The sequence below is a fragment of the Rhipicephalus sanguineus genome, chromosome 3 (assembly GCF_013339695.2).
Source record: "Rhipicephalus sanguineus isolate Rsan-2018 chromosome 3, BIME_Rsan_1.4, whole genome shotgun sequence".
In the NCBI taxonomy this organism is placed as follows: domain Eukaryota; kingdom Metazoa; phylum Arthropoda; class Arachnida; order Ixodida; family Ixodidae; genus Rhipicephalus; species Rhipicephalus sanguineus.
Genome location: NC_051178.1, coordinates 228915723 through 228943692, shown reverse-complemented (window position 1 = coordinate 228943692; position 27970 = coordinate 228915723). Strand labels below are relative to the sequence as shown.

At 46.4% G+C, this 27970-nt stretch overlaps 1 protein-coding gene across 1 annotated transcript; it reads left to right on the top strand.

Moving 5' to 3' along the window:
- Nucleotides 1-1805: 1805 nt before the first annotated feature.
- LOC119386338 (neprilysin-2) lies at nt 1806-4692 on the top strand. Its single transcript, XM_037653661.1, has 2 exons — nt 1806-2110; nt 2832-4692. The coding sequence occupies exons 1-2, from the start codon at nt 1806-1808 to the stop codon at nt 4690-4692; spliced, it is 2166 nt and encodes a 721-aa protein (XP_037509589.1).
- The last annotated feature ends 23278 nt before the right edge of the window (nt 4693-27970 follow it).

Here is a 27970-nt window from a genome sequence, read left to right as displayed (position 1 = left end):
TGTTGAATACGATTCAAGCGCGAGCAGTGCGACGAGGCGGTGTATCGGAGTGTGGGTCGAAACCCATCTCAGCTGTCATTCGTTCCAAACGCGCACGCAGGTTTGCGTCCATGGTTGGCAGAGCGATGAAAACACTACGGCAGTTCGAGGTGCACACCCAACATTACCAAACCGACTCGCAGTTTTCAAGCACGCGCGATACACAGTGCGATGGGCTCCGCTCGACGACGACCACGCAAGCCGACCGGAAGTGGCGCCACAGACCACGTGGTTGCGCCGAGACGCCAGAGAGAAAAAAAAATGAAGAAAAAAGAAAGCCGCCGGCGCATACGTAACTCTTCGGCGCCTCCTCGCACCTCCGTCCTCCCTCCCTTCACGCACCGCGCAGCTTTCCGCGCGCTCGCGGCTTTGAGTTGAGGGAGAAAGCTGCGGAACGTGATCTTTATAATTTGGTAACACCACTTAGACTTGACGGATTCGAAAAATTTTTGCGGCATATGACTCGTGAAGAGTCATACGTCAATAATGAGACTATTCCAATATAACTAAGAAAGGTGTTGCAGGGCCCCTTTAAGGCCTTAAGGCACAACGCATTTCCCAGGTGTCTAATCAACAAAGCATTTACTCCGTAGGTGTTCTTTGTCATTTGCCGGTTACCTAATGATATGTCTGATAATAAATCGCTGATCATATGTCTATCACCATAATTGGCTCAAGTTTTCTCTTACGATGAATTCTAGCTTAAGAGGTTCTTGCGAATACAGGCCCCGGATTTTGCTATCTCTCTTAGCGGCTCCTTAACTTCCCGTTACTCGCCACGGTGGCTCAGTGGCTACGGTGTTTTACCGATGAAAAGGTTTTCATTAAAGAGCTTTCTCTATCTCTCTCTTCCGGCTAGAGTTTTGTAGTTCCATTCTATTTCCGAAGGAGCCGAAAAGCAAGAAATGCTCCCGCGATGTGGTACAGCGGCATGCTAAAGAATTAGTTTGTTGAAGCTACACTATAGTGCCCTTCATTAGATTTTTGTCTTCATTGAGTTGTAAAAGCATGAAAGGACAGGCCATGTCAGAGCCGGCTGTGTAAAAATTGAGAGGCTATTATTATCCGCTGAGAAGTTTCGGAGCGTTACACAACAACCAAGCATTTTCATCGTCGTCGTTATATTACCAGCAACATTTGTTTCCCATTCGTTGGCACTCTTGAATGTCTTGTTTCCTTTTATATTTTTATTGTTTCTTTATGAGTTACGAAATTATAGTTTTGGTATAGCTGGCACGGACGTTGCCCACCTTTCCACGTTTTCGCGTGTACATACAAAAACCGACAAAATTCTAATGATTTCATCAATCCCGCTACGGATTGCATGCTCGCGTGCACAGGAGTATACGCACGTAATTTATTCAATGTTTTGCTTTTATCTAAGATTCCAGTTTCCTTTAGCTTCATAGGAATGTACCTTAAACATCCTGCCTCCCGGTTCTTGACCCATCGCCATTTGTGGGTGCGTACCATGAGGAAGAGGATATCGTCACCATCGTCATTAGGTCATTGTCACCGGGATGTCTGTTCCGCTGTCCAAACATTCTTAATTGAATCGGGGCGATTTTGATTCTGCATTTTTAAATTAGCATTAATAAGATATTCTAACCTTCTATAATTCATTTTCACATGTGACCACTTTTACCTATAAACTACTCGTTTCTTGGCCAATCCCCCCGAGTGGGTGTGAGCCATTTATAAAGGTCATCATCATCATCCTCTAGTGCGTTCGGAGCCAAGCAGAAGAAAACGCAGAAGATCGAGAGATGTCCGGCGGTGGTGAAGCTCCTGCGACTCCGTGGGCGGCCACCGCGGCCACGTCTATCTTCCCGCCTCGTTCTCAGCCTCTTCGTTGGCGACTCTGCGTCGTCTGCAGTGCTTTGGGCGTGGTCGTCATTGGCATCGGCGCATCGCTGGCCTTGCACAGAATAGTGAGCGGCCCTGGAGCCGGTTCTCGGGGCTTGCTTGAATCCGGCCGGCGAAGCCGTGACGCCACGTCGTCGCCGTTGAAGCCTGGTCGGCGAGACTCGGCACCGAGTTGCGTAGGCGAAAGCTGTCATCTTCTTGCAAGGTGCGTTTACGCGGCGGTTGGTGCGTAATTGTAAGCTTCTCTTAAAGTATGACATACCAGTGAAATCTAATATAATATTTATGAGTCCTAGCCAAGAGCGGGAGAGATAGAGAGAGAAAAAGTTTCATTGGTAGAAAGCTTTATTGGAAAGTTTTTATTGGCTCGTCTGATCAGGCACAACCACTGTGGAAGCTCAGTGAAATTGAGGTTGGGCTGCTAATCTTGAAGACGCGGGTTCGATTTTCGGCCATTGTGACCGCATTTGAAGGAAATAGAAATGCAAAAAAGAACAAAAATCTTAGAAGAACAGACTGTTGGGCGAGTTGGTAATGCATTCTGTAAAAACTGCGCGAAAAACGTGGACAAAGGGAGAAACGGACGACACATGTATGGTTAGACTAAATTGCACAGTAAAGAACTCAAGGTGGTTGGTAGACTCGTCAGGCGGGATAGCGGTGGTTCTGACGTCTTCTTGTAAGTCAGTCAAGCACGAGGACTTTATTTCCTTTTTATCGTGTTACTTCCTCTGGCGCGCTTTTTGACGCTGTTTGATGTGAAAAGCGCGAAAAAAAAAAGGACTAAAGAACTGCTTTACAGCAGTTACTGAGTTTATGAGGAATCTCTAAGCGGCCTTCGAGTTCACATTACGTGAGAATGTCTTTTTAATCGCTTCTTTCAATGTATCTTTTTAAATTTTACACCCCATTTCTGATTGATTCAGGTACATTTCGGAGTCCCTCCAAGACGGTGACCCCTGCGACAACTTCTATGAGTACGTCTGCGCAAACTGGAGCGCCACCTACCAATTACAAGGCGAGGCCATGTACTCCGAGGCTGTCATGAGCACGCGCGAATTGGAAGACAAGCTGACAGCCATGCTGGCGGCCGGCACTGAAGACACGGGAAGCCGCGCCATGTTCGACCTGTATAGTGCCTGCCTGAACATGTCTACCTCTGGTTCAGAAAAGCTCGTCTTCCAAGAGATCCTCGACAGCGTCGGCCTTAGCGGATTTCCGTACGCCTGGAGCCTCGCCAGTTCAGCAGCTGTGGCCGGCAGGCTCCTGCGAATCACCGGTGTCTCACCGTTCGTGCACGTAAGCCTGACGGACAGCGGGATCATGCTGCACGGTGCACGAACACTCTTCCCGGACTTCGTTTACGTGGCCAACGCGCACCGTGGTTGGTACATCGACGCGGCTCGCCGTATTGCCCACATGCCCATGCCGGAGCTCTTCGATTTCGAGCAGGAACTCGTGGCGCTTCTCAGCGCGCCCCTTGAAGAGTTCGTGACGGTGTCCGTCAAGGAGCTCGAGTCGACTGCGGAGTGGAACTGGGCAGAGTTCTTGACGAACGCCATTTTCGGCATCCGTACAATTACAACCGCTACCAAAGTGACCTACGAGCCCAAGCGACTCGGGGTTGGCTTGCTCGGGCTCGTGTCTTCTACGAAACCAGCGCTAGTGCTGAACTATCTCGGGTTCCGACTAGCGCTCGCGTACGCGCCGATGCTGCCGGGCAAGCGGTTTCGCAAGCTGAGCGACGTAGCAGTTGCGCACACTGTCGGCTGGGAGGACGGCTGGGGCGAGCGTCGCAGCCACGTCTGCACTGTAATAGCGGCGCGAGCCGAACCGGGACTCGCGGCTTACCTGCTGGCCGTTCAGTCGAAACACGACGAGAACGAGCCAGTGTTGAAGAGCATGGCGGAGCACGCCAAGAGGGACGTCCTCGAGTTCCTCGGCGAGATGTCCTGGGTGACGGAGTCATTCCTGGCCAAGCTAGAACACCGCGTCAAGACGCTCAAGACGGCCTTCTTCGTGCCGGCCGAGTGGCGGAAGTTCGCGTTCCGCACGTCTCAGTGCCGACCGTTCAACTGCGCTTCGGCTAACCTACGAGCGGTCGACCTGTTCCGGAAAATGGTGGTACAGCGGCAGCGCCGTCGCCTGGCGGCCAGTCGGCGGCCGTTCCCAGACTACCCGCTAGACTTGTTCGAAGCCGACAGTCGCGTGCTCGGTGACGGCACGCTGTTCGTGCCTCTGGGTGCCGTGCGAGGCACGTATCATCAGGACGCCTTCTGGGAGTACCATCTCCCCCGCGTGCTCCTCCAGATGAGCTCCGCTCTGATGGACGTATTCAGGGACGTGTCGTTTCAGCTGCGCTCCAACTACACGGACTTGCATAACCGCTTCGCAGTGGCCGAATCATGTTTGCGCGAGGACCGGCTGTCCATGAGCGAGGCGACGTCGGTGCCCTTCTCGTCCAATGGTACGGCTCGCGAGGACGTGCGCGATCTGCTGGCTGTGGCGGCGGCCTTTCGAGCGTACAGCCGGCTTATCGGTACCAGTAGAGAAGGCACGCTGCCTGGTCTGCCGTTCAGTAATGACCAGCTGTTCTTCGTGCACTTTGCACTGAACCGTTGTGAGAGGTACGACACCGCCTACGAAGACCAGCTGCTGCGCCATGGGCGCCGGGCGCATGCCAGGTACCGCGTTAACGGACCTCTACGTCACTCGATCAGCTTCAACCGGGCGTTCCAGTGTCGGCGTGGCTCGTACATGAACCCGCGGCGGAAGTGCGTTTTCTGAAACGTACACGTGCAAAGCTTATATACGAGTATGTTGTGGACGTGCGGCGTTGCGATCATTGGAATTATTTAGGATGGACAGTTCGATGTCACTTAAAATAAGAGGACGTTGAAGAATACTAAAGAGAACTTCCTCTGTTGTTTATAAATATCAAAATAGCGCATGAAGCGGACTTGTGCGAATGTACCTACGTCGCAGATAAACGTGTTCGAGTACAATGAAGTCTATTTAGTGCAGGTTTTTGCAGTGATGCTCGGAAGTTGCGCGTAATCACGACTCCATATATTTCCACAGCATTTTGTTGTACAAGTTGGGGCTCCTCATGCATGCCTAGTATGATACGCGTGCGCACCCATACAGAAGTCGAAGACACGCAGAGAGCTAGCCAGCGAGCCAATGAAACCAGCTAGCATCTCCGACGAGTTTGCTGAAAAAGAAAAATGAGACCAGATTTCGCCGGCCGGAACGTACTAATTACCGAGGACAAATGTAAGTAGATGCAATAAACGAAAATGGCGATGCTCCTTCTTGCTCCGGTTTGTTAAAATCACCCCACTCTATGTGTGTTGTCTCTTCACAATGCCTTTGGATGCTATCCCATTCAATAGCTAGAAAATAGAGCAAGCCGTCTGAACCATTTTTTTTGTAGCGGCCGTGTTTGAACTAAGCAATAACCAGCACCTACTTATTCGAATCATTATGTCGCTTAACGCTTCATCTTCTATGTATAACGCAACTTTGCTTTCGTGTGTCATCAAGATGTATGTGCAAATCCCCAGCCACATCGCTATTCCAGAAATACAAAAATAAAGACCAGTGTGATTAGGTTAAGCGTTAACTGACGCTCCTCAGTTATAATTTCCAGTTATGAGCGAAAGCAACCCCGGCTGGAATTAGGAATTCAAATCAGCCGCGATTATCGCTCCTGTGCACCTCTAACGCGCATCGCATCGGTGCCTTTACAATCCTCATTGATCATTCACCGAGATGCACTTCCCTATTATATAGTCATGATTTTAACAGCAAAGCTATTGTAGCTCACCGTAGTTTGTGCAGTGTTGCAAAAATTTCCACTGGTGGGCGTGTGCCACGGGAATCGGACAAGCCCCACTACTGAGTACAGCAGGTGGGAACGTTAAACGCAAACTCTTCTGGGCGAAGTGAAGCCCGTGAAACACGTGAGAAAGAAAGAGATAGGAAGAAAGAGAAGAGAGAGAGAGACAGAAGGAAAGAAAGAGAAACAGAAAAATAGAGATAAATAAAGGGAATAAAGACATAAAAAGATAGAAAGACAGAGAAAGACATAGAAAGAAAGGGACACAAAAAAAGACAACGAAAGACAGAAATAAGGAGAAACGAAGAGACAGAACGAAGCCGAGAGAGAAAAATAAAAATAGAAAGAGATAACTATCGAAATAGAAACCAACAAATACAAAAAAGAGATACAAGAAACAGACAAAAAGATAAATAAAGAGAAGAAAGAAAGAAAAAGCAAAGAGAAACAAGGAAGGCCACCCCAGCTGTGCTCTTCCTTCAGGCTTGGCACCACTAGTACTACGAAGCTGCAGCTCTTTGACGCCGGTTCCAGCGTTGAGCGGCGTCGCCGTCGGCGTCACCGATAGACATGAAAAAATAAAATGAGAAAAAAATAATCAGGATTGAATGGGATTTGAACCCGGTCCCCCTGCGTGGCAGTCGAGTATTCTACCACAGAGCCACGCTTTCTTTTTGTTTCTTCATTGCTACAGAGTCACGCTTGTGCTTGAACTTGTGGCTTGAAACTTGTTTACAAAAAGACACTATACAGGCGTCATGTCCGGCAAGGAATCGCGTTAACCTATGTAATATAGCGTGGCAGAAGAGTGCAATAACAACTAGGCATCACAGAATGCGAATTGTGCAACGAGTGTGTGGTAATAAGCTTCTCACCCACTGAAATGTGCTCAGCCAAAATATTTCATGCAGCCACATGCAGCATCAACAAAGTGCACATAATACCTTACAGATGTATAGCGGGTACCTCGCTTATCCACATGTAGAAAGACGAATAATGACGTAGAGAGTGCACCCCTACTTAGCAAAAACTATTATTTATGGCGTAGTGGATACCTTGCATGTTTACTTGTATTAGTTGCCCCAAGGGAGTTTAGAACGGGCTCTAGAAAGACCGCTCTTCCAGCTTTCACTAGGACTGTGCTGCGTGTTCCGCGCAGGCCTGGCGTTTTAGAGAGCAGCTCTTAGGCGTTCGTCCTTGCGATGGGCGGCGTCGGTGTCGGTGTAACCAATAGAGCGAACGAGAACGGAAGAGAGCGAAAGCGGAGTCTATCGTTATCCCGAGCCACTGGCCTCTAATCACGCTTTCTTCCTCCGTCACGCGCGCTGGCCCCTCGGTCGGAGCTCGTGCTCATGCAGGGCTGGCTACATTGCTACGACTGCGGAAATCAAAAACTTCAAACACAGTTGGCGTTGCCCCAACACGAAGCTGCAGATTTGCTTGAAGCATGGTGGTTAACAAGCCATAACTATGTTTTCAATATTTTTTCACTATCGGACCGCCTCCCGCCCCGCCCCTTTTCGCTGAAGCAAGAGGGGACTTCATTTTAAAACTATGACGAGTTATTTGAGACAGCAATAGATAATTAGTTTTACCCAAAAACACAGTGGTGATCGGCGTTTTGTTAGGCTTTCTATGTCTTTACGCCGATAACCCGGTCAGCTATTCACACTGGTTGTCTAAAATAAAGGTATTTCACGTTTTACTAATGCTCGAAACGATGTCTTAAATCCGTGCATCATTTCACTAACTCCACTGCATTTGAACCGATTGACCGACTAGGTTATCTAACACCTGCGAGACCTGATGCGCTTTAAAACCATACATGACGTCACACACGCGAATGCGCGATTGACGTTTGTACAGCGCATGTCTACACCGGATAAACATAAACAGACATGCTTAATCAGTTCCGAAATCCAAATTTGAACTCCGGGCTTCCATTGAACACTGCGCTACGGTCTCACGCCTCATCTGGCAAAATAAGTCGTCTGTATGAAATTCCTTCGTGAAAACCAGGGCATTCAAACGCTAGGCGCGTTTTCGGAACGCTGGCAGAGTGTCATCCACTCGCCGTTCAATCGAATGTGCGAACGGATAAGTACTTTTGAAAGCACTTAATCAATTACAACGCTATACGCAACTACTGTAAATGTAATCGTTCACGTGTTTCTGCAGCAATTTTTTCGTAGGCTTGACAACAGCCATACGTCGGACTGTTTGTGCCCAAATGCCAAGAATGAGCGAAAAATGCACACAATGAAAATGTCCTCAATAACAGAGTGACGCTAATGGCGTTGAATTTTAGGGGCGAAGCTCCTTAAGGCGGCACCCGTTCGTCCCTCGTCGTGGTCGTAGTAGTGAGTAACAAGTCTTACGCTTTGACCTCCAAGGTGGTGCCGGTGGGAGATTTCTCCTGTGCGTTGTTGAACAATAAAAAGTTCGCAGCGTGCGCGTTAACTAAAAGCCGAATTCTTCTGTCTCTCATTCCCCATTAGCAGCCATTGGCATGTTCCAGTAGGAAACGTTAGTAGAAGTAGAAGTGTAAGTGTTAGCTAAAAGCCGACTTCTTCTGTCTCTCATTGCCATTAGCAGCCATTGTTTACCTCCAACACTGTAAGCAAAAAAAAGCCGAGATGGGAGTAAATGGACTTGTCCTCTAGCGCACGCCCCGATGGGGGTTTTATATACTCCGTCCAAGGGAGTAAAAAATTTACCCCCCTTAAGGACGGAGGTTTTGGGTGGACTGATGGGAGTATTTGTTTACATCCATAGGGGAGCTTTTCCAGGTAAGTATGGGAGTAAATTTTTATAACCATCGAAAAAAAAAAATGCTCTTCGCTGACGCACCATGCACCAGAGAATCTTTAATTAAATTAGCATCGAAACACGCAAACTCGATCACACGTACACGAACATGCACACAACATTCGCAAAGCAATACAACACTCACACTGACAACCGCTCACCACCCGCGCTTCACAACCAAACTTTGGTCACCGAGTATATATAGGCACCACATCTTGACCTCCAATGTAGCTCAGACGGGACACTTTTTTCCGTGTAATTAAGCAACAAACATTCCTGGCGTATGTGTAAATTTGCGGTGTACTTATAGATATCACTGAGGCACACCTATCTTTTACTATAAACCCGCCTAACATTCAACGCCTTTTTAATTAGCGAATTTTGATTATCAGCTGGCACTCTGTCGCATGGGATGTATCCGCCTTAGCAGTACTGTGCGTGAGTCTGTAAAATGCACATAATCGTACACGAACCACGAGCGGCCATCCACGAACGCTTCAGCGGCTGACATTCACGAGCAACACCGGCGCAGAACCGCGTCGCCCCGCCGGTATACCGAGTTGTGGCCGACGGCGTCGCTAGGCCTCTCCCAGGAGTACGGCACGGCTATACGATGAACGACAGCTCGCGATCACAAAATGCTTGCTGCTGTACAGTTTTTGTCGCCGTTATTTTACACACACACTGCCGCTATCCGAGTCCGCTATCCGCGTTTAAGCTACGGAGCGATGCACTTACAACGAACGAGACGGCTCGTAGTCGCGGTTCCTGTTGCTCGCAGTGCATCGGCGGTCGCATGTTGATTCAATCTGTCTCGTATCGGCGCTCGCCTTCTCGCTAGACGTTTGACAGCGGTGGTTGCATGGCGCAAAAGAGACAATTTAAACTTATTCATTCCAGCAGCTTTTATTTTCTGTGAAACATATTCTTTGCTTCACCGGTGGCCGGTGCGAGCTCGTACAACTCACCACGGCGACCGGTGTGGCGGTGCGAGTTCGCTACGCCGCCGGCTTGGTACCGACGACGTAGCGAAGCCTTCTTACCGCTTAGAAGTTGCAGCCGGTGAAACATCGGTTCGGTGACACTCCGAGAAGCAAGCGTTGCCGGTGGTCGGGGCGAGCGCGTCGCCGACGCAGCTCTCACACCGGCCGCCGGCCGGCTTGATGCCGACGACGTAGCGAAGCCTACTTCTTACTGCTTCGAAGTTTTAGCCGGTGAAACTTCAGAAACAACCCGCTGACGATCGCAACAGCTTACTTTTGTTACCGATGAAATTATTCTTCGCACTTCTTCGTAACTCGGCACGTTGAAGCGAGGTATCCGTGGCGTGTCGGAGGCTTGCACTCGTGTGCATGGGCATTGCCGCTTGACGGGAGAATAAACACGGGACAGCCAGCTCGATGTGTTCGCGGTCGGACGCTGGCGCGAGTTGAACTTGTCTCTGACCAGAACGGTTCAGTGGAGAACATAGTCCTACACGTCTACACAAACCAATCGGCCGTTGCAAATCCTCGCTGCAAACAGATGCCCGTACACACACGCACATTCACACACGCACGCACATCACGACCAAAAATGGTTTCTAAAACTCCCATAGGGAGTTTCTAACCACGTGACACACACGTCACGACCAAAAATACTTTTTAAACCTCCCATAGGGAGTTTCTAACCATGTGATCTAAAACTCCGTGGGGAGTTTAACAAGATCATGTCGTTCATAAACTCCCTCATTAAGCAAGGGGCGTTTTACGATGACATGTGCCGACTTCACTCCGCTACCACGGAGTAAATGATTGGGGCATGGGGGTTTTAGGGGATCATATGCTGGAAAAGCTCCCATCTCGGCTAATTTTTGTTTACAGTGAAGGTAGTGCCTGGTGAGATTTCTCCTGTGCGTGATTAAACAATAAAAATTTTGTTCAAAACGCCGTTGATTGATGAAATAAACCAACGAAAGACGCCAGATGTTTTGTAAAAGCAGAACGAAAGAACGCCAGATGTTTTTCTTAAAGTGTAGTAGTTGTATTTAGCCACCTCGCCCGATCGTCAACGGGCGAGGTGGACCGGCAACGGCGCGAGGACCCTGCCGTACGAGAGTTAAATCACACTAAAAGACATACTTTGCGGGCGATACACTCTAGTGAGCTTTCAACTTTTCGTCTTAATGTACATGATAAAGAAATTATTTCTACGAAAAACGCAAGGCACACCTTGAGCAATATGTTTGGTTTTGGGACGCTAAATGGAACCATGAGGCGATGCGAAGCCGGAGCACTTGCACGATCGCGTTCCGTTGGCTTTCGTTGGGCATGCTACCGACCTCGCGTCGTGGAACGCGCGTCCTGTCTTCCCTCTAGCCTTGCCTTTAATTCGCACAGGGCGAGCGGGGAATGCGGTCGCTCTTGGCGCTCTTTCGCTCGGGAGCGGACTTCTTCCTTGCATTTCACCGATCACAAGTGATAATGAAGGGACCACGTAAACCAACAGTACAATAAATGTTTGATGTTTAATATATACACGATGTTTCACACTCTTTATATTATGTACTGGGCGCATTTCACGGAAGAGTTTCACGGTTTACAGATGATTCCCTCCGTAGCTTCGCCCCACTCATCATCATTCACCCCGTGGATATGCTGTGATTTTTTTTTGTTCAGCCTCCCAACAGGCGTAACAGATCTCTTTTAGAGCCGTCATAACTAACCGAGAGAACTCTTCCAGAGTACCATTTGTACGTGTCCTACTGAAACTACCTCAGAAGTTTATGTTTTTCTGTAAATTAATTTTCTTCTTTTCGTCCCTGGAAAGAAACTTTGCTTCTTAAAGAACTAGTTGTAAATTTGTCAGAATGCGACCGAGAAAATGCTAACTCGACTCTTACTGATGTGGCACTAATCTTTCAAATATCTCGCTTCCTAGGTAATCTAAAAATATTCGAACCTAATCACTTCCTCAACATTAACGCTTTCCGTCCACTCGCATAGAGTGGTATAGTTTGCAACAGATTCGCAAAACATTAGGATAGATCGCGACGTTCATTTTAAGGTCAGCCTTCTGACGCCGTCTGCGGGAGAGAAACACTCAGCGTCGACTGCGTACCCACTTCATAATTGTTAAACTTGGCACTTTCGAATAAACTCCAGCAAGCACTGAACACATTAGGGTCTGGGTGAGTGAAGTCGTTTCTTCGTAATCACAGGCCTCCGAGAACGCCCTGCAGTCGAAGACTTATAGCCGCCATTCTGGGGCCAGGTCATGATGGCCTCGAAACTCTCTAATGTTATTTCATCGGGAAGTAAAGCAACACAGGACGTTCATCATTAAATAAGTCGAGAATTTGCGTTAAATAACTAGAGCAATTACAGCAGAACCGCTCTAACAATGAATGTTACCGTCAATGGTTATAGAGTCGTCGTTGATGAAGGGTTTTTTGGAGTACTTGTTCGTACGCACATCAGAATGAACGGCGAGTATACGATACTCCACCAGCGCTGTGAAAACGCGCCGAGCCTCTACGTGCGCTGGCTTGCACGAAGAAAAAATTTCGGGAAACAGGCAGCGTTGTGGAAAAACAAGCCAGCCTATGAACGTCCTTGTTTGCACGCGGGACATTCTTAAAGGCGTCCTACACCCCTCGATGAGGCGTGCGCCTGTGGACTTGCGGTTATATCATGGGGCTTCGATGAGGCCCAGAGTTGAAGTCCAGGTTTCGGAGCTGACTAAGCATATTTACGTTTATCCTGCGTAGACGTGAGTTGCTCTAACATTAAGCACGCATTCGCTCGTGTGACGTCATTTATGACTTCAACGCGCATCAGGTCTTGCAGGTATCCGATACCCAGTTAATCGGCCGGTTCAACTTCTGCGGAGGCCCCTAAAGAAATGCTATACGCATTTCAGACAATGTTGTGAGCATTGGCGCCAGGCTAAAACTAATAATCTATTGCCGTCTCAAATTACACGCCATAATTCTAAGGTGAAGTCGATATTGGTGCAATGGAGGTCGAGCTCCCATAGTGCAGAAGCGTTGAAGAGGTGTTGTTATGGCTTGATAACCACCATGCTTCAAGTGCATTTGTTACGCGGTGAAGCGAAATTTATTTTGCAGCAATGTGTATGCTAGAACTCGCGAAATAACAATTGACGCGCCTCGCTGGTAAGATTGTATTAACAGATATATTATCGAATGGTACGATTACATGCGTTAGCATGCGTAAGCTTGCGTTCCATTATTCATTAAGCTATAGAATTGATCCTCGCGGCTGTGTTCACTAGAACGTCTCTTATGCATATCGAAAAGTAAAAATCATGCATATGTAACGCGAAAGTGCATGTCGGTGAATGATCAATGACTATTATAAAGGCACCAACGCGATGCGCGTAAATGGTGCACAGGAACGATAGTCGCGGCTGATTTGTATTTCTAATTTCAGCTGGGGTTGCTATTGCTCTTGCCTTGAGATTTTAACCGAGGAGCGTCGATTAACGCTTAGCCTAGTCACACTGAACTCTTTCTTGTGTTTCTGGCGTTCCGATATGGCTGGCACTTGACGCATACTACTTCAGAACAAACTAAAAACAAACTCGCGCGCTAGAATATGAAACGTTGTCCGCGTAATGATTGGAATAATTAGGTGCTAGTTATCGCTTGCCAAACTTGACCTGTCGTTTTTACTAATTACTGACTGGGATAGCATACTAAGAATGTGTGAATAGATAGAGATATGCAAAGCCGCATGGCGACCGGTCGTATGCGTGGGTAGTCTTTAAGCACTCTATTAATACTGGCCGCTTTGAAACACTCCAGACGTGTACAGTGGGGGGAAATATAAACAAAACTAACAAACAAGGCAAATCATGAATCCCGTTTATTGCATTAACTTGCATTTTCCCCTCTTGCGTTCTGTAACGACAGCGTGAAATCCGGCCTCATAGCGGAAAGCTTTTTTTTTTTAGCGCCTGGAGATGCTGCTCTCTGGCAAGATGTTTGTTTATGCGGCAGAGCAAACTTTACGAACATGCGCGACGAGGACGGCAAAGTTGCTTCCTGAAAGCGTGCGATAACCACGCGAACGCGGAAGCAAGCTAAGTTATACCCCGACATTTATAACGATATAGAAGATCCATGGGGAAAAATCAGAGACAGACAGCGGTACGCACTGTAACTTTGTGATTTTAATGACAAGTGAACTAAAAGGAAAGAGGTCAACAGAAAGCTTGTGAGTAGGCAACCAATAAAAATGTAAAAAAGAAACGAAAGAAGGAAGGTTGTTGAGAAAGAGAGAGAGAGAGAGAAAAAAAGAAAGAGAGAGAGGGAAACCAGCTGCTGAAAAGAACCACGTCGTTTCTCTGCGAAAAAATTATTCTCGAAATATCGATTCTGAAAAAAAGCACGCACGTCTCTGTGCGCAGGCCTGGTTTATTCGATATGCGCGGGATATTCATTTATTCCCAGTCCTTTCCCTTCTCGATGAATTTCAAACCGACTTTCGTTCAATAATATTGGGCCACACAGCTGCAATACGTAAAAACAACGACCAGAGAAAAAAAAAAGCTTCACCGGTTGTAGTACATACCTTACGATTGGTTCGTCCGTCTCAAATGTGTACGATTAAGGAACGCAAGACAAAAAAGGTCGCATTTCATATTTGCTCGACGATGTTTCGCAGGAACCTGGTGCTTTTACCACGAACGCAAATTTTGCCGTAAATTTAGTCACGGCATTTCCTACACGATATTTTCGTCGCCGAGTTTTGGCGTCTCGAACGAGAAGTGGCGCAAAGTTCAGAATTTTGAAAAGGGCGTTTCAAAAAAAAAAAAAAAGAAGCAAAGGGACAGCAGTGCACGAAAGTGTAATGGCATGCGAAAAAAGAAATATCGGAAGTATTTCCTACTAACTCAGAGCTTGATAGCCAAGAACACATCAAGGCAGTGCCTCAGAACACGGTGTCTGGCAGCCGCGAGATGATTAATCTTGCACAGAATAATGAGAACGAGTGAGCTCATTTCGCATTTTGGTATGCAAGTAGGCGACATTTTGCTTATAGTCGCAACGTCTCAGTGTTCGCTACGCGCTGCCCTGCATTTGAAGAAAGGGCTGATGTTGTACGTGGCTCTCATTTTCGAGTCAACTCAATGTTCGCCTCAAAGTTCTCGTTCTCTTATTCTCGGTGTCGTGCATTTCTCTAACAGTGCAAGCACGTTCAGAGGCTGACGAAAAACCTGTCTCTGTTTTTTGTTTCGTTTTATCACAAACGGCAAGTCGAGTAGTCCGGCTTTTCAGCGCGAATACTTGAAACTAAGCTAGGCCGAACTCGCTTTGCGCAGCTGTTTGTGATATAAGTTTTGATGTTCAGACGGCGCATAGAAACTTGAAATGCGTTGGTTAGTTATCTCAATGCGAACATCGCAAAAGTGTGAAATATTATAAGCACTGCTAAAGTAACGCTCATATTGCTTTCAATGCTTGCAACTCAAGTCACCTCTCTTTTATTACTTTTTCACTCGCGATACTATTATCACGATGACATTTGCCCGCTCCTCATAAAAGGTTTATATCTGTTTTTTTTTCTATTGCCATTCGGTTTGCTCTCGACTTTGTATAATATGTGTAACAAATTTTCTAACTAAACAACCACAAGGTCGTACGACGTTTTCCTTTGCCTCGCCCTCACTGCATAGCACGTCAGCGCGCAGGATTCCAGCGGGGGCCTATATATATATATATATATATATATATATATATATATATATATATATATATATATATATATATATATTCCCAACTTTGTCACAGTATCGTGGCAACGTTTCTTCTTCTTTCAATCCCGCAGTATTCTATAGGAACACACAAAGCCCTAAATGTGAATATATTACTCGCGGAAAAAATCGCTGCTCTTCCTAAGAAACGCTAAACATGCAGCATCTTGCGACTTTTCGTCAAGGCCTAAAAATAATGAAAGTTGAAAGGAAAATGAATAAACTGTCATATTCATGAAAGAGCAGCTCCTTGAAATTAAGAAAAAAAATTGTTTCGTAGTAATGGCTCAAACCAGTAATTTTATATAAATTGTTATGTACGACACAGTTTCATTTCCGTGCGCCAAGTTCGAAGCGCCCTCTAGGCAACACAAATTCTTTTCCCGAAATATAACGCCTCAATAACTACTCCTAACATTAACACATGCCAGCCCAATTGATTTCAGGGTGATCGGAGATCGGAAATTTACCACGTACACTTGATATGGAATGTCCCATTTATATATATATATATATATATATATATATATATATATATATATATATATATATATATATATATTTGAATTTCCGTATTCTGAAATTGTATTTATGACATCCATGTCCTGTTACTATGCTTGTATGTGTTTGCTTCTAACTTTGTTTCTCTTTAAGAAATTTTTGTGATAAATTATTCTGCTTCCCAACTGCCGCGCTTTCGAATATGCGTAGCAGTGTTGTCAATAAATAAATAAATAAATAAATAAATAAATAAATAAATAAATAAATAAATAAATAAATAAATAGACTATTGCGGAAATTCTGGGAGTAGCTTCAGTTTCGGTATTGGAGTCCCCACCAGGGGCGTAGCCAGAAATTTTTTTCCGGGGGAGGTTTAACCATACTTTATGTATGTTCGTGCGTGCGTTTGTATGTGTGTGTATATATATACGCAAGCAAAATTGAAAAATTTCGGGGGGGGTTTGAACCCCCCCCAACCCCCCCCCCCCCTTGGCTACGCCCCTGGTCCCCACAATTAGAGGGTTACTAGTGTTCTAGTTAATAATCCCAACAAAAATCAGAAGACAGAAATACCTCTACTCTGCGCAATGCAAAATATAAGTCAGTTCAACATCAGAAACGTATTTCGCAGTACCTTCTAAAGGTCGTCATCCCAACGATGTTGCTGTTCTTATGATCGTCCCGACTTTTTGTAGAAAAGCCCTTCACTAGTATTTTTTTAGTTAGAGAAAGAAATGAAATGTCCGCTTTAAAGAGAAGCTCGATTTTTAACCATGCTATTGTATAAAAATTCGGCAGACCCCACGTACCGTGAGAATCGATGTTATGCGAAGCATGCACGGGAAAGTGACTGTGGCGTATTTTTTCACATTGAGCGAAATTTGACGGAATGACGCTAGAGAAATGCGCAAATGGTATACGCACGCACACATGTTGAAGAGTCACACATGTGTTATATAACCACTTGTTTACAGTTGCGCAACGATGCAACAGCGACATGTCTGCTACCAACGCCAGATGCGGTAAGCTGATATATAGTGCTTATATTCTTCAATACTGGATAGCACGAATTCGAACAAGACAAAGAAGGAACAAAGATACACAGGACAGCCGCTACTCGTATTCAGAAATATTTCTCTAGATATATAGACAGCCGAGTGGCACGCGCAGGCGCACTGCACGTACACGTTACAGTCACAGTTGTAGCTGTTAAAGCTGCGCTAAAGTTTTTATGCTTATACTTGTCCATTATGACGGACAACGCACACACGTTTCGCGAACTCGTGTGCATGTGTGGAAGGGGTTCTTGACAGTTCTTGAACGAGGTCATCATCACGGTGCTCAGTGAGCACGAGCAGCTGGACAGGACTTGTTATCAGATCCGTTCGTGATCGCGACTAGAGGAGTCTAAGTGTAGTGAAATGCGAGGTATAGTACAGCTGGTGTAAATCGTGGATGCCCCTTCCGAAGAAATGATCGATGATGCCTCCTGTCCTGGACGTGGCAACGAGGTCTTGCAATGCCCTGTTCACATCCAAGCCGTCTTTCATGCAGTGTAAGCAGCAGGCGTTGTTGGGTTTTGATAAACCAATATTGAAGTCACCGCTAACGATGACGGGCATGGTCCTCTCGGCAGAGCTATGCATTGACCCCGGTTTCTGCGTAATGCACGTGGTCCACATTGCGGACCACGTGGATGGGTCGTGGTAGTCGAGTCGTGGCAGTCGAGCGTCTTCCAGGGTGTTCTGTCTTCAGCTTCCTCAATTACTTTGCGTCCGCCGCGGTGATGTACCGGTTACGGTGCTCGGCTACTGAGCTGAAGGTCGCAGGTTCGATCCCGGCCGCGGCGGTTCCATTTCGAAATGATAGAGGCCCGTGTACTGTGCGACTTCAGTGCACGTTAAAGAACACCAGAAGTCACAATTTCCGGAGCCCTCCATTACGGCGTCTCTCATATCATAATCATATCTTGGTTTTCGGACGTAAAACCCCAACAATTATTATTATTATTATTATCACTTTCCTTGCGTGTCAATGTGTATGTTTGCAGTTACTGTGTTGATTGAGACTCTATCACCTGTGGCGCATACCCGCATAGCCTGAGCTATGGTATGCGGGTATGTGCCACACGTGACTGAGAGAACGGGTTTCATTATGTACGCGACAGGTATTTTGCTTTATTCATGCCACGACCAGTAAATCGTGTTCTTCATACACTGCTCCTCCGCTGTGCGAGCTTTGGTATATTACAACCTATGGAGACGACCAGAAGAGAGCCCAGACGTAAGCGGCTAGATAGATAGATAGATAGAAACGGCCAAAGTGCCTGAGGTTCGCTAAGAAATGCTTCGCATTTAATAAGCTGAACTTGTTGGCTAGTTGGCTGAACATCTTGGATCAGGAAACAGCGCGGTAAAAACGAAGACGAAACAGAGATCAAACAACACACCACACGAAGCGCTGACTATCAATTGAAATTTTTTATGGCGAAAGACGTATACGAATAAATACGTAAGAGCACCTCGTCACAAACAAAATACAAACAAACCAAGAAAATGTAAAGGGAAGAAAAAATGGGATGGTCATCGTCACACGATGCTCCGGTTGCATAGCGAAAGCGGTTCTATAGGGAACCCAAGCTCAAGTTTGCGACGCGACGACAGCGCCGCGCCACCCACGCTGCGGCTCTGTCGGAAAGCTCTGAACCTTAGGCGCGGCCGACTCAGCCCCTATCACGGTAGCGGTAACGCACGTGCGCACGCGTTCTTCTCTCGGTGCGGGTAACTGGGGTGCCGTCAGATGGGTACGTTGAACCGAGAGGCTTGCTGTGTGAAGATGCGCATTTCCACGATGGCAGAAGCGACTCCGCGGAAGCGCAAGCGAGGTCCGAAGTATTGCGGTTTAGTGGCCAGCCACAACAGTGCAGACAACACCAAGGCACACGATTCACGTGTTAAACTGTATCGGTTCCCGGGCGTGTCGCACGAGAAATAAAGGCGGCAAGCGTGGATAGCTGACAGCGCTGTCTCGCCTTCTATTTTGGCTGTCTGAGTTCATCGCTTTCATTCGTTCCGACTACCTGAATCGGTAAGTAACGCGGCGCATGCACGCAGCGACTACAGTAATGATTACTCGCTGTCTTCTCGCATTGTTAAAGTCCAGTTACGGTTGTAGGTGAAGCAACTTTGTGTTTTGATTCCCCGTGCTCGTGAGACTTACCCGTCGTTGTTGAACGTTCACATTCGCGTTATACCGTTAGCGTTGCGCGGTTGGTTGAATTCAACTGAACTCGGCACATTGTCAGAAGTTCGGCGCCTGCATTTCGCGCGTTGGGAAGGCGGCTTTATCACGCCGGAACGGACGTCTGTGCATTTTCAGCAAGCTTTGACATCGTTCTGCAGGTTTGCTTTGCTTTTGTCACTTTATTAGGGTGATATATATTTAAGCCGCTAAATATAACTGGCACTTAATACATGCTTTGCAATTGCAACCTTGAAGTGACCACCTTCTGACTTTGTGCGATTTTCTAGCCGCGTTCACGCAACAGGTTTTATACGCCTGTCAAGTCGATATCATAAAAAGAGACTGCAAGCATGACGCGAGAGCCGAAAAAACGAGGCGAGCAGTTCATCTTGCTTCACAGTGGTTAAAGCTCAGCTAGCTGCCTCGCGTCTTAATCGGCGGGTGATTCTCCAGCGGCACGGAGGACTTGACTCTAACCTTCTCAGGAAGCAGTGCCATGGCCGTATAATCTTTTTTTCGCACGCCGCAAACGTTTGTTCACGAAAGTGCACGGCTGCTACTGTAAGCATGCCATATCAAAACAACAATCATGTGATTCGTAGTCCACGCCGCAGAACATCGATAGCGTGTACGGCTTCATTTCGGAGTGCATGTGGACCATTATTCATCTTTAACATGACAGAATGAGACTTACCTCGAAGTATACGTCCTACACGGTGTAATCGCGACTTGGGAAATGCATTTCGCTTTGAGTCGGGCGTCGTTGTCGTCGATCGTCTGCTCTTCACCGTTAACGTGATTGACGAGCCTTTCTCATTTTATCAAGTTCGCTTTTCGGAAGTGCCAGTCAAGCTTGAAAATCCTTTTGAAGCCGCACTGCAAGCGGTACATTGTGAGGCGCCGCAAGTGCACCGCGAGAGCTCTGCACGTGCACAGAAGCGAGCAGCAACGCGGTGGAGAGAAGGGAAAACGCGCGCTGCTTACACCCCAGTTTCTCTTTTTCTGCCAGAGATGGCGCTGCCTGTCAAGAGCAGCAGCGCCGCTAAGCGTTGATTGGGAAGCCTATACTGACCAGTTAGCCGAGAGATATATAACTTATGTCGGATAGTAAAATATATGGTGCACTAACACACATATCTTTTAACAATGTGCCTCGATAATTTCTCTCCTCATTTGATTATTGCTCCTTGCTGGCACATTTTTCAAATTCAGGGCAACAACTACATTGCTTGCAATGCACGCCTACACTCACAGATGTAGAGGGAGTACTGCAAGAGTTGAGCGACTCTATTACTCTCGCAAGTGTTCTTAACCTCCGTGGGGGAGAAGTGGAGAGTTAGCCGTGGAACTTACTCTTTCCTTGAAGGCAGAGTAAAAGAGACCGCGAACTCTCTGCTACTCAGATGGAGTTCCCAATCCACGGAACTCCCGCTCCGACGTAGCGTGAACAGGGTCGGGAACTCCCTTCTAAGCAGACGGAGTACAAACTGGCGCAAGCTTCTGGCCGACGCCACACAGAGATATATAACTGTCTGTTAACAATAATGCTCCGAGCGTAGACGCCACAGATGTCACTTTAATGTGCAAGTTAATATAATAGCTTTCAGTGATAACAAAATAAAGTGTTCGTGATCGTCAACCTGTGGTTTCTGAAACGCCAACAGAGGCAGCTTCGAAGCCTCGCACACCGGCAACTTCTAACGCATCGCCGAAACTTAGTTTACGACACAAGCTCATTCCCACTGGAATAAGGTAGACACTAAAAACATTAGTGAAATATAAATAAAAAAGAATAAAAAAAGCCATGAAAACAAAAACTGTGTCAGGAGGAATCGAACCTGCCACCTTCCCATACTCAGCCGAGTTCTCTACAACTACGTCACACTCATTTTCCTTTTGCTGTTTTGCCAGTTCTACTTCTTAGACTGCGCCACACTCCAACACACCGCTCTTGCGGTAAAAAGGCTAGTCAAGACAGCTCGCCGCACGGCTTCATCTTTACGGTTCGCCTACTGAAGGTAGACGCGATCTTCCTGATTCAAGACATTCTATTGCATGCGTCTAAATTTTAATCCCTACCATACAGGATGTATATATGAACAGCCGCTCAGCACACTGTTGGAACGTGGGAATATGTTCCAGAGATTTCGAGGAAACGGCATCGAAAGAATTTCTTCCTATCGGCTTAGTTTCGCAATTTTTCTGTCAGTTTTATATTAAATTTCTCGAAATTCGATGCTTTTGTCTGACTTCCGTAGAGGAGAGGGTATGGCATCAACATGCTTCGTTGAACAAAAGTAACACATAATGTAAGATACAGAACATATCCGCTCGTCATAAAAGCAAAGAGCGGCTTTTGGTCGTTTTGATACTTGGACTAATCATTTTAAACAAGGTGCGCCTGAAGTTTACTTTTGACATACACCTTTCCTATTAAACGTGTTCGAAGTTGGCGCTCGTTCTGTCCTCCATGTCCATGATTTCTTGTCGTGCCTCTATTTGCTGCCCCGCCGCGGTGGTCTAGTGATTGTGGCATTCGATTACTGACCCGAAGGTCGCGGGATCAGATCCCGGCCACGGCGGCTACATTTCCGATGGAGGCGAAAATGTTTGAGGCCCGTGTACTTAGATTTAGGTGTACGTTAATGAACCCCAGGTGGTCGAAATTTCCGCAGTCCTCCACTACGGCGTCCCTCATAATCATATCGTTGTTTTGGGATCCGTTCAACCACGGATATTATTATTATTATTATTATTATTATTATTATTATTATTATTATTATTATTATTATTATTATTATTATTATTATTATTATTATTATTATTATCTCTCTATTCTTGTGATACAGAGGTTCAGATGGGACATACGGTCGCCACAAAGTTTGATAAACGTTAAGTTCAGCTTCAAAGCTAAACAAATTTACCGTTGAAAAGTTGCGAGGCACGAAAAAGAAAATATGTGTAGTAATCACGCTCGTACAAATCCGCTCGTGCTAAAGCATCCTTCGGTTTACGTCGCAGTGTTATTTTTTTTATTAATCCTCCATTTCTTTTGTCTACTTTATATATAGATTCGTGTCTGCTTTTATTTCTACGAGAAAGAAACATCACTATGCTTTCTGACCAACCAGGAAGCCGTCAGCCAGATTTCACCAGCGATGAACTTAGCAAACAAAGGGAGCGCAAATTTCTTCGAGGCCTCAATTCTTGAACTTCCAGTTTTTAGCGTTGCTTGCGGTCTTAAGTAAAAACAGAGGAATTATTTTTGTACAAATCCTCCGTAAGTCCTCGCGCGACTGAACTGCTTTCATTTATATTCGCGCCTGTCTCGACACTGCAGTCACTTTTTCCAGATCGCCGAAAATTGCTTCGTGCGCCCCTACTGTGGCCCGCGGGTTACTAAGAAGCCTTTCAAAACGAGGATAACTAAAATAAAACAGCACTTTTGAGGAAATAACCGTAGCGCGAAAGGAACAAGGGCGCCACTGGACGCCTTTTTGGATGCGTAAGAAAAAAAAAAAAGAACGACACTCTGACGCAACCGAAAGCTGCCTCAAGTGCGTAAAATAAAATTTCAAGTTATACACGTTTGTGTTAAAGCAAAATGAGTCTACCTGCGAGGATTTCTTGTCCTACCAGTAGATTGACCACATCGCTGCTGGGTGAAGCTAGCGGTCATTCTTTCACGATTTTCAACATCAAATTAAATATGTAATTCCTTTTTTATGGGGCAAAAGCATGCTCGTTGCCGCCGATGTGACGAATGATCTTCTCATTTTCACCACAATCAGAAAAAGCTTTTCCGAGCGGTAGGCAGTCCCTTTAAGCTCGAGGTATGTCCGCGTAGCGTAGACACAAAATTCGCGGCAAGCAGTTCCCAGCATAGCATAGCTATGCGTAGTACAGTGTAGCAAGGGGGTGGGAAAGGGAAGTGAGGGTGAGGGGAAGGAGGGAAAGGAGTAGGGGAGCGCCAGCTGCTCCACTGTTTCTTCGGTCTTCGCAACTGCCCCATTTTTTTAGGGGCGAAGCTCCTTAAGGCGGCACCCGTTCGTCCCTCGTAGTCGTAGTCGTAGTAGTCGTAGTGCGTAACCAGTCTTACGCTTTGACCTCCACGGTGGTGCCGGTGGGAGATTTTTCCTGGGCGTTGTTGAACAATAAAAAATTCGCAGCGTGCGCGTTAACTAAAAGCCGAATTCTTCTGTCTATCATTCCCCATTAGCAGCCATTGGCATGTTCCAGTAGGAAACGTTAGTAGAAGTAGAAGTGTAAGTGTTAGCTAAAAGCCGACTTCTTCTGTCTCTCATTCCCATTAGCAGCCATTGTTTACCTCCAAGGTAGTGCCTGGTGAGATTTCTCCTGTGCGTGATTAAACAATAAAAATTTTGTTCAAAACGCCGTTGATTGATGAAATAAACCAACGAAAGACGCCAGATGTTTTGTAAAAGCAAAACGAAAGAACGCCAGATGTTTCTAAAGCAAAACGAAAAGACGCCAGCTGCTTAACGAAAGACGCCAGATGTTTTCTAAAGCAATGGTTTTCTAAACAATGAAAATTCACAGCGTACATGTAAAATTAAAGTGAGCTGCAAGTCGTCTTAACTCATCGAACCTTTAGTATAAACGCGCCCGATCTCATGTCGGTGATGATGTACTGGGCAGAATTCACGGAAAATTCGCGGTTTACCGATGAACCTCCGCAGCTTCGCCCACTCATCATCATTCACTCCGTAGATACGCTGTGATTTTTTTTCTTCAGAAGTCATTAACGAACTTGCCCAACGAAACGTTTTACAAAAACAACACGCTCGTCAGTCCTGTTTCTCTTCTTTGCTTGTTTGCTCAAGGGAGACAATTTATGTCACCCGCGTACTCAAATGAAAATTTTCGTGAGCTAAAGATGGAAAGGTGAAAATGGATGTTGGGCCCTGCAGTCTATGCTGCAGTTGAGAACGAAGTTTTTTTTTTAAAAAGAGGAGATGATAAGAAGGAGGTCTAGCTATACACATACAAGCATTCATCAGACTTTCTTGGCGACACATAATAGAAACAAAGCTGACAAACACTTCCGCCCGGAACGCTAGCAAACTGTTGAGAACAAATTCAGACAACGTGTATTCGTAAGACAGGAACGAACATGCAAGCAAAAAACAATGTTTAGGTCCTCGAGCTAGCCTGTGCGTTGCTTTTGCAATCACTCGTAAAAATATATACTGTTGCAGGTGACGAGCGTTTCAAACCGGAAAAACGTAACGCTAGCGAAAGCACGGCCGGAACTTCCACGCAACTTGTTTGGTAGAACGGAAGAACCCGGAACCAGCGTAAAGCGGAAACTAATATCCGGACCGACGCAGGGGCGATGCGCGAATCTCGGTCGGTTGCATAACGTCGCCAGCCGGAGAACAATTGCGGATATAAACAGGCAATGTTACTACGGATGTTACATCCAAGTTACCATGGCGATACTGAACGCTAGCCACGAGTTTTCATGCTCTTTCTTAGTGAAAAAAGGCTTTATTGTCTGATAAAATAAGATGGGCTTGTTACGACCAAGTTTTCGACACCTTTTCTTCAAGAAAAAGGAAAGAAAAATCGGTAGACAAAGAAAGCCGACGAATAGTACAGGATGCTGTTCTTTTGCCTTTCTCTGCCTGCGTATATTTTTTCCCCTTTTCTCGTACGCGCTGGAACCGCATCAAAATTCAGTGTTCAAACTATAGCCCGGCTAGCAGCTTTGAGGAACAAGTTTTCCAGTTCTGATGGTGTTACAAGTGTCACAAGGCCGCGATTGCAGCCTTTCTAACTTACTTCGCATATTAGACCGCGTGATTTTCGACTCAAATGTTCAAAATAAGACGAAACAAACAAAACCTTGCGACTGGTTTTGCCTGTTCAGTCTGATACCAATATTAGCGTAAGTTGGTGTTAGCGCGGCCTGCATGCCAGTTCGGAAGCGCGCAAAACCGCGCATGCGCGCTTTGGGTGAATGGAAGTACACAAGACGGTCACCAGATGGCTCCGCGTTGACAACTGGTATGGTATACCACTGTACTAGTTGCATACGTCGCTCTTAAGCTACGCTACTTATCGATTTGACAGTAAACTTGTCGACCTCATAGGAAACCGTCGTCGCAGAAGAAAAAAACAATAAACATGATAACGAAAAGTAAAACGAAGTTGGAAAGCGATGGCATAAGTTTACAGAGACGAGCTTCCGAAAAACAAGAGAAAAACTAAAAAAAGGGACGAGTTATAAGCAGGAAAACAAGCGGGTAGAAAAAGCCCGCGCTGAACTCGACACTTCATTTGCGTGTAAGTCGGAATAAAATCCCGGAAAGATGCGACCCGCGTTAATGTTCGTCTTTATCGTCGCTGCGGCAGCATAAATGGTTGTCGCCGTGCCTGTGGACGGGCGAAGCTATCTGCACTCGGGATTTCACCGCCAGCGCACAGGCGCCCGCTGCAATCACGGAAGTACTGTAGTCGAGCACTGCTGGAAGCTGCAAATGGCAAGTAGTTGCGCTGCTGTAAGTACTCGCCCCGCTCCCGTTTCGAGCTAATGGCGTGATTCGCCTTTTTTTTTCGCATTCTTTATTTTTAGCGAAGCGCAGAGGTTTGTCTGGACGGTATATCACTGCGAGCTCTGCAACGTTCCCCGAATTTCGCGCTCCTGTAAATCACTTAGAGGAATGTAAGGCACGAGGGGCTGCAATATCAGTTCTTTCGCTATTTAGGAAACGTCAGCAAACAATATGAACCGTATAAAGTTAATCGGAGGGCCACATTACCTAGTGTGTGGCATACATCTACGAAGTACCATTGGCCTATCAACTTTTCGGGACGAATGTTTTGAGGGCCATGCCTTTCTATAAATAAAGAAGCAACGAAGAGGAGAGAATAGAATGAAAAACAGTATAAATGTATATGTACATATCTTTATTCTAAACTGTCCAAATAATATGGATATGTTAATTAAAAAGCGCTTCTTCAGAGAGAGCCCCAAGAAAAGTGCATGTTGTTGCAGTTGTGCTTTTATTAATCTATAAGCAAGCAATTTCTTGTGTCCTTATGATGGTAAAATTGAAAACAGATATTGTGCTTGTGTTTTCTTGCAAGACACCTAAGGTGTGTTGGTTGAATTTTTATTCACTGCGTTTCTTTTAGAACCACAAATTTCCCTTCACATATATTGCTTTCAACATGTCGTCATCAGACGCCACTTAATCGCGAAAACCCACAGATGAAGGAAGAACTGTACAGGGGCCCATACGTCACTCTCTGTGAAGCCTTGGTGAAGCCGGAAGTCGGCCATACTGACTGGGAAGATTCTCTTCTTTTTTGCTTACATGTGAACAGCGAAGTAGAAGGCCTGTCTCTCTCTCCAGCTCGAATACCACGTGGGCTGCGCGGCGCGTGTGCCGTGCCGAACCGAAACTTACGGAATGGAGCACAACACGCTGGATTACCGCGATACCGCGACGAAATCATTTCGTCCGAGTATTTTGCTCTTGCGCTGAAAGAAGTTTGCATGAGCACTGTAAAGTATACGGTTAGATCTTGCATTTATGGGCGTATGTGAAAATAAACGAGCTTTGTCGGACCAGCCGAATTACTGTTCTGACGACCAAGCGCCTGCAGTTCGTATAGCTTTAGTTAAACGCTTTAGTTTTATGGTGCTGCTTTGTTTTCATCAGTTTGGGCTTTCAGCCAGATTGCGAGCTAGATTGGCAGTTTACGAGCACAAACGCGTATTTTGGTCGTGGCTTGAGCAATCGATTTGACTTATTGAACAAGTGTCGGATGGGCAAGCACAGGGGAATTAAATGTCGCGAGCAACAGCGCGCCAACAAGGGGCCAAGCACACGAGATCGAACGCTGTGGACTAGATACACTGGCTGCGGCATGTAGAGTCAGTGTTTATACAGCTTTTATTCACGCACTGTACACAAGACACGATCGGCCGTGCGCCGGCTGGTTGTATATGGGCCTCTCTCACGCGACGTCCCGTCACAGTGCCCATGACGCCCGTCAAAGCACACCGGCATCAACTTTGTGCATCTGGTGACCTTGTGCACAGTGCAGGTGTGCGAAAGGCATTTGAACGCGTGTGCTCTAATGCGAGAGTACACTGCTAGGAGCGAGCATCCTAAGCATATGGCATATAGAACACGACACTATGTATATATGATGTCCTCATTTTCTCTTGCGGGGCACAGATGTTTCGTCCGCTGTCAAAAGCAGGAACACCACACGACCGTCATTGACCTGCAAGGCGTTCATCGTGCAGATGCTGTAGCACAGTGGTTACGTTCTGTCATGGTGCCTTAGCACGATTTCGCTGAGAACTACAAATCCTTCATCGGCTTCATCGGCTTCTTTACGAACGCTGCTGGGAACTATAATCTCCAGTCGAACACTGCGGAGCTAACAACGCCGCACAAAGAATGGTCCGCCACGGCTCGCTACGAGACCTACGGAAGCGCACATGCCGCCGCCGCTACATATAGTGTGCTTCCATGCGTGCGCGGAGAATGCGCGCATCAAGGCACCCTGCCGCTACACAACACGGCGCGCCACGTAACCATAGCAACACCACCATTGTGCCCATTGGATATGGCCGATAAAACGTCATTTTCTCCACGCTTTTCTTCCCGTGCGCGGGCTGGGCAGGCCCTCTCCTAAGTTCTTTCCTTCTTCCGTGACGAAAACTACAATCTCACGGCAAGCCGAGTAGTCTATTCAGCTTGCGGATTAAAGTCTTGTGTACGTAAGCGGCGGCCAGTTGCTAGGGGTGGTAAAATCGATGAACGATTAATCGATTAATCGATTAAAGGTCCACAATTAATCGATTAATCGTCATCGATTTCCGCCTTTCAATTAATCGAATTAATCGATTAAAACTATTCGATTAATCGA

Bases quoted from the DNA above. Each gene is read 5' to 3' on its own strand.
- LOC119386338 (XM_037653661.1), top strand. From the start codon at position 1,806: ATGTCCGGCGGTGGTGAAGCTCCTGCGACTCCGTGGGCGGCCACCGCG. The intron at 2,111-2,831 runs GTGCGTTTACGC...TGATTGATTCAG, and splicing joins AGCTGTCATCTTCTTGCAAG to GTACATTTCGGAGTCCCTCC.